A 7,788-nucleotide genomic window follows, 5' to 3' on the forward strand; every position below is an offset into this window, starting at 1 on the left:
TCAAATCTGGTGGGGAGAGTGTAACATCCCGCAAAATTATAAAATTCCATAACTTGCAATTAGGGGTGTGAAACATACTTGAAAGTCGAATTAAATTTATGTTTAGACTGGAATTAATTTAAATTAGGAAAAATATTTAAAGTACAATTATGGAGGTGGACGTATGTCATGAAATTGAACTACAAATATGTGTAGGATAGGATTAATTTGACTACAACTATGAGAACCTTAGTTATCACTTATGAGTACTTAAGATAGTGAACTTTAGAAGAGAAGTTGTACCACACCCATTTTGATGGGCTACGGCCCAAATGCTTGGGGGAAGGCTTAAGTTCAGTCCAAAACCCTTATCTATTAGTCTTTAGCTAATCTCTTAAACATCAAAGTGAAATCTGCATGGGTGACCTTATTGGTCAAGTGGGGACACATGTCCATCTATAGTCACCCTTATCTTTTTCCTCATGCGCCTTATTTGGAGAACAAACAAGCTGACTGCTTGTTTTGTGTCCTAAACCAAGTCAGTTTACTCTTTCCATTCCTCTCCATGTGCGCAAAGCTAAGGGAATCAATAGGCTGGATGCTTAGTCTCCTAATTCAGAATTAAATTCAAACATTCATCACACATCTCTATCATTCCCTTCTTGACCGTAAGCCACACATGATGAATACCAAAACTTAACTAGTGTTCCTTTCCTCTCATCCACTCATTTCCCCCACTAAAACCGTGAGCTCCCATGAGATGAACCAACATGCAAGCCTCTACCTCTTTCCTCACTGGTCGGCCGAATGCAGCAACCAAGGAGACTGCACATGAGCCCTTCCCCACTCTCATTCTCTTGTTCGGTCGAAGTTTGACGGGGTCTTCCCTTCCATTATGTGCGGCTAAAAACTCAACCTTTTGCAAGGAAGACCACTGTACTGGAATTCTGATTTACCTTCCCTTGCATGCAAGGAAAACCCATAGACTTGGTGCTTGTAAGCACAAGGAGAATCGATTGGTGAGCTTGGAAATGGCTCCCGTTAGTTTTGTTGGACTGTACCTTGAATTAGAAAAATTAATGGAGTTTTACATGTGTTAAACTTGTGAAGGCAGCTTGCTAAAATGTGTTTACTCATGCCTAGGACCGATCTTGAGAGTTTGGGAAATAGCCTTTATGGATTTGGGGTTGTTTCTTTGGACTAAAATAGTTGTTAAAACTCGTATGTGTTAATAACATTATAGACAGTATGCTGTATGCCCCTTTAGCGCACCCTAAATATTGTGAACAAGGTTATGTAAATGTTAAAAGTTCTATTGATCATGCCTAGGTGATGTAAGTAATTTATGTTGAAGAAAAAGAAATAGAATTGCCATAGGGGATAGCTTTAAAAAAACAGAATCTGTATGAACTTTGGGATCTTGTTAATTGCTAGCAATTTGTAGTTGGGGTATAAACCTTGTTTCCTTACTCCTCATTGCCTTGGTCTTACATGCATCAAAGGAGGGAACTTGTGGTTGTCATTCCTTTCCTTTTCTGCCTAGCCGTAGGAACCATAAACCTTGGTGTAGGCTTGTCTAAAATTTGTGTTTGGGGCTTGGAACACGGCCCTACTCATTGTGGGATTGTTGGGTTTGAATAGAATGATGTTTTATTTGGCTTGGCATACATTAAACCTAAGGGGCAGCATGCTGAAAAATTGATTTGGTAGTGATTAAGTAATATTGGTGGTGGTGTTAAAAGAAAGTTATAAGCTGACGAAACAAACTTGGAATGTGTTGGGAACAGTTTTGGACAGCATGTTAAATCTCATTGTTACCCCCTAAGGCATGTAAAGCATGTTATGTAATTGAAAAGTTTAGACTCCTAAGTAATGGCTGTATAAATTGAATATGTAGGTAGAGGGAACCTTGGGATTCTGTCATTACTAACAGTTGGTAGAATAAAATCACTAACAGAAAAATAATTAGTATGAGAACCTTGAAATCAGATTTGAAACCAAGCCTTGGGTGTGTTTGTAACCTTTGTGGGCAGCATGTAAATGAACTATTAGTTCCGGCCTAAGTCTAGTTGGTAGTGTTTGGTTAATAGAAAATGGATGTTCTAAGTAGGGCCTAAAAACCGTATATGTTACATCTAGGAACTCTTGGTTTGCCCATGGTTAGCCTGTATGAAATTAAAAGTTAAAATAGAAAATTAAATAACATGGGATGCATGATAAATTGATTGAAATCATAGGAGCTGAAAGCATGGAAAATTAGTTTAAAAGTCAGAAAATGAACTTGGTACTAGGAGCATAAATTTTGAATGGAACCTTGTGATTTGTAAATAAATAAAGTAAAGAAATTCTGTTTGGTACTTTTGATTAGTTTCATAAACCTCAAGGATGTTGGACGGACTTGGGGCTGTTTTGATTAGTAAGCTAAAGTATCAGGTAAGTGTTTGGTGGTGAGACCTACTGTGACTATTAGCTAGCGTATGGAATTTTGAACTGATGCTCATATGTGCCTTATGATTAGTATTCGGTTATATGTTATATGTATTCTGTCTTTGGACTTGTCATGATGGAAAATTCTGCCTATGGAAGTATTTGTTATTTGGCAGCTTGGTATTAAATATACAAGAGATATATGCTATTATGATTATGATCTAGTCATGCATATGCACATCATGTTTCACCCGTTTCTGTTTGTGTGTGTGTCAAACATGTCATAGCATACAACATTATGCATGCATTCTGGAAACCGAAGTATATAATAAAAGTAAGCATACGTTTGAGCACGCATCATATAGGCATCCCTCCGGTACCAGGGTATGGGACACTTGGCTTCAGTCCGCATAGGTCGCAGTTGGAACCCTCTTGAGGAGCCACTATGGGATCTCCACTGTGCTTGTTAGTACGTGCACTGCAGTGCTATGAACGTACACCTTTGGCGTTATATACGCATCTTGATTAGTATTTTGGCGTTATATACGCAATATGATTAGTACTTTGGCATTATATACGCAATATGATTAGTACTTTGGTGTTATATACGCACTATGATTATATGTTAGCACCTGTCCGGAAAAATTAAATGTTGATGTGACTGTTTTGGAATTTTGTGCCTAGTCTAATATTGTTGTTGTACTGGTTTTATTGCCACATTACTGGGATTTTTCTCACCCCTTCGGGGGCTCAATTTTTATAAATTGCAGGGGGACTTAGAAGCATTTGAAGGGGTGTTTGATGACATGATCACATGAATAATTTTGTTTAAGTTATGCTGTTGGCAACCTTGCTGTTTGTTCGATGTCTCTGCTGATTGTATTCTGATTATTCGACTTGGTGTAGTTTCTTAAAGAATGGCATGCCATGATGTATATTCTGTTTTGAAAGGAAGCGTAGCATGATTTTTATATCTCTGGTATTTAGTTTGCGAAAATTATTGTTGTAGTATTTAAATTCGGATTTAAAGTTGAATTACCATCTTTTACCTCCAACAAAAAAATCATAATATGCTTGCCTGAGTTACGAACTAACCCAAATTTTCATCCTATAAAGGAGCTGTTGTACAACAATAACCATGTAATAAAAATATATGATGTATCTTACCAGAAAAAAAAAGCATAACATAGATCAAGCAAAAACCCACTTTCTCCAACATAATGGGTTAATGGGTCTTGGATTCAAAATTTTGCTGATTTTTGGGTTATGATTGGGGAAAGATCCAAATAGATAAATGGTAAGGTTGGAGAATTATTTGATCGGTTTCGATTGGATCAATTTTTACCAACCAATTCAAAATTCGATCCAATCCAATTAAATTTTGTGATTCTTTTTCGATTTTCGATTAATTCAGTTTTCAGTTTTTTCGGTCTAGTCACCGCAGTTTGAATCGGTTTGGATCGGTTGATGAACAACCTTACTTTTAACGATCTTGTTAGAACCGGACTCTACTGGTCAGGGGATGTAGAAGAGAGGGAGAATTTGAGGAGAGAGACAGATAAAACCATGGTTAAGTTGATGACCAAACAAAGTCTCGTGCTGTTGATGGGCTATCTAAGGAAAAAAAAAATTAACAAATGAGAATGGCTTGTGGTACTTAATCAGTCACTATTCATTCCTTTTTAGTCTTGAAAGTTGAAACAGAAACATATCAAAATAACCTTAGAAATTTAACAAGGGATTTTGCAATGTCATAAATTTTCAACACTCTTTAACTTAAAAATGCACGATCTTCTAAATATACTATAATCTTGTATTAAGGCCAGAAGCTCCCTGCCAAAAATATAGTTCAAGAAAGGTTTCGAGTCTGATAATGTTTGTCATGGTTTTTTATGCCAACATTGCTACAACTAAAGGGCCTATACTCAACAAATGATGATAGTTCAGTTGGCGCCAAAAAATTGAACAAGTGAAGATGAGAGTATGTGTTCGATTATCTCCAATATCGTCTTTGGAAGAGATTTAAAGTCTTCATCCCCGAACCCATCCTGAATTGGATTAATCACGAAGCTATGAACCGAGTGAAATATTTCCAAAAAAACAAAGTGCCTATCCTCTGCAGAGAGGAATCATTGTCTGAACAAAAACAATGAGGTAATAGTTTCTTACGGATGTAGACTCACCGAAGAAGCTGGTGAAAATTTAAAATGAATAACTTATATTTTACAAAATGATTTATGTTAGAGAGCCGATATGCAAGTGTCCTTGGAGCTCTATGAAACGGAGAGACTAATAAAAGGAATGCCCGTTTTGATTCATCATCAATAACGACAATAATGCATGACATTTGGCAGCTAAGTTACACAAATTCAAGCATTTTCCTACACATGATGACTATCTACTCGATCGTTAATACCTTTGTATGTGAACTTCTTGAAATATACAGCAAAGATATCAAGATTGTCTCTACATGGAAAGTTCTCTCCTCTTCCCAATACTCATGACAACATATATCTATGCTAGGGTGTAACATTGATACAACTTAAAGAAGTTGAAACCTCTATAGCAAAAGCGTTGAGATCAAAACATACCCTTAAAATGATTATACAAGATCTGGGTTCCAAGTGAGCTGCTCAACACTCATTCTTCGTAAGGATCTAGCCATATGCTCGTTTGATGCGCGAATATGAATTAGTCTATTCTGCATATTTCTGAATGAAGGAACATTAATTGCATCAGATACTCTATCATGGTATAATGGATCTTCATAAAAATTGACAAGAGCCTCAGCAGCATTATCCCTTAGTTCCTCAATCTCATCATGCAGCAAGTCAATGAGAATTGGAATTGCCCCTGCATTGGCAAGTGCTATTCTATCACCTCCATCATAGCTTAGCTGAGCAAATGCCCCAGAAACATTCTCCTTTACCTCTTCACTTCCACTCCCCAAAAGCTCAACAAGGATAGGGATTGCACCCGAATCACGGACCACAGATGTTGAGTGCTTATAACCTGACAGATCCCATATCACATCAGCCGCGGCTGCCTTTGCATCATCATCACCTTGTCTAAGAACTCTCACCAGGTGCCCGGCAATTTCAACAGCATTAGCCTCCGCAACAGCCAATATACAAAACACATCCTCAGCTATCTCCTTACCAGCATGATCAGGTCCTTGAAGGAGCTCAGCATAAAGGGGGATAGCCCCAGCTTGAGCAACTGGTCTAATGTAATCAACATGAGCAGATATCACACCAAGAGAGTTACCAGCTACAATTTTCGTGGCTTGATCTCCATCGCGAAACAACTCCACAAGCACCGGTATCACTCCCAAATCAACAAGGGTACGCCTAGCCTGTCTTGTGACTCCAAGCAACCCAATAGATTGACAAGCTCTTTCCCTAGAAACCATGCTGCCACAACCAGCAGCCTCCACAAGAAAATGAAGAGCTCCTAGTCTAGTGAGTGCCTTCCTAACATCCCTCTAGTGAGTGCAATCCAAAGAGCCCAGTTTTTCAGATTTTTTTTTTTTTTGGTTAATTTGCCGAGCACTCATATATGAACACATGAATCTTGCATGACAACAGGGATGTTGATGTAGGATTTCGATTGATAAATTCTCAGGTTTTGTATGATATAGAGATAGACTTATGAAATCTATGACATTTAATTCTTGTTCTTAATATTTGCCCTATGAGAGATCACTAACGGATTAGGGGTTTGAATAAGGTAAATGATTGAATCACCAAGGGATTGGAGTTTAATTAATTACGAAAGAATTTTCAATAACATGAATTGAATGTGATTTATTACAAAGATTTATTACAACATCAACACCCTAGCTACTCTTGCAATATTTGATTTCAAATCGTTCTTGATTCTTGATTCTTGGTTCTTGATTATTGTTCTTGTTAGTTAGTTCTTAGTTTGAAATTAAATTTTATAATTTGAATCATATTCTAAAAAACCCTTACGGTCGATCCAACTTTGATCACATAAATAAGTTAGTGTTGGATATATCAATCATCGTGGGAACGATAATCCTATTTTACCACTTTATTACTTGTATGACTGGTGCACTTGCCAAAGTTGCGACATGTTTTTGGCATCGTTCCTATGGAGACAAACTTGGGGAGGCAGAGGAGCAGTATTTTGTGGAGGAGGAATGTGAAAAAGAATGCCGAGGAGCAAAAGAAGAAACAACTTAAGAACAATCCATATGCTAAAGTTCCTTATACTCAAAGACTGAAGCAAGAAGCTCAGAAGTAGTAGTATTCTAAATTTTTAGACATATTCAAGAAGCGGCAGATCAACATCCCCTTTGCGCAGGCTTTGGAGTAGATGCCTTCGTATGTTAAATTTTTGAGGGAGATCCTAACCAAGAAGCAAAAGCTCACAGCAGAAGGATCCGCTATCTTGACAAATGAGTGCAGTGCAATCATGCAAAATAAGTTGCCTCTGAAAGTGAAGGCTCTGAGATGCTTCAATATTCCATGACCAATTGGCTTGAAGACAGTAGAGAGGGTCATATGTGATCTCAGCTCCAGCATCAATGTCTTGCCATTATCGATGATGAAGAAGTTAGGAATCACAAAGGTGAAGTTGACTAGGATGATCTTACAATTAGCTGATCGCTCCACCAAGCAAGCTTATGGAGTTATAGAGGACATACTTGTCAAGGTGGACAAGTTCATCATTCTGATGGACTTTGTAATCATGGATATAGAGAATGATGATACTGTTTCCATGATCTTTAGGAGACCTTCCTGGCGACCTCTAGAGCATTGATTAATGTACCGAATGGTGAGTTGATCCTAAAGGTGGAAGGAGAGAGACCAATTCATAAAGTATTTGAAAAAAAGCTCCACCGCCTATAACTCAGCCAAAAGAGATTTTCTTCATTGATGAGAAGAAGGTTGAGAAATACAACAAGAAGGATCATCATCCAGATGAGAGTTGCAAGCCGAAGGCAAAGATACAAAAGCCTAGGAGCAAGGGAAAACATATGAAGACTAAGTTCAGAGTTCTTTAGGCCATTCCTTCTCGTCCATATTTATGTGAGTACTACTATGGCAAGGCACAATTTTTGAGAAAATGGATAATGTCATCACTGAACTCCAGTTGCATGCCACCATTACCACAAAGCTGACACATCAAGCTTGAGACGTTAAATAAGCGCTTGTTAGGAGGCAACCTAACATATTTCTATTTTTTGTTTTGTTTGTTTTGTTTTTGTTCTTTTTTTTTTAGTTTATTTTCTGATCTTCACGGTGATGTTTGTCTAGCAGTACTACCCACCCTATAGTAGGTTTAACTTGGATGCTACTACTGATTATTGTTGACATTACTCGCCCTCTAAGTTGATGCACAATTCTTTCTTTC

At 37.7% G+C, this 7,788-nt stretch overlaps 1 protein-coding gene across 1 annotated transcript; it reads right to left on the minus strand.

The window, feature by feature from the left end:
• Nucleotides 1–4,817: 4,817 nt before the first annotated feature.
• Nucleotides 4,818–6,935, minus strand: LOC133294375 (protein spotted leaf 11-like). Its single transcript, XM_061493028.1, has 2 exons — nucleotides 6,786–6,935; nucleotides 4,818–5,890 (listed from the first exon to the last, which is right to left on the minus strand). Exons 1-2 carry the CDS (start codon nucleotides 6,933–6,935, stop codon nucleotides 5,009–5,011), a joined length of 1,032 nt encoding a protein of 343 aa, XP_061349012.1. The 3' UTR covers nucleotides 4,818–5,008.
• Between the last annotated feature and the right edge of the window lie 853 nt (nucleotides 6,936–7,788).

Source organism: Gastrolobium bilobum, unplaced genomic scaffold (assembly GCF_033153095.1).
Source record: "Gastrolobium bilobum isolate Gb01-03AN ecotype WA unplaced genomic scaffold, APGP_CSIRO_Gbil_v1 utg52539, whole genome shotgun sequence".
Classification (NCBI taxonomy): domain Eukaryota; kingdom Viridiplantae; phylum Streptophyta; class Magnoliopsida; order Fabales; family Fabaceae; genus Gastrolobium; species Gastrolobium bilobum.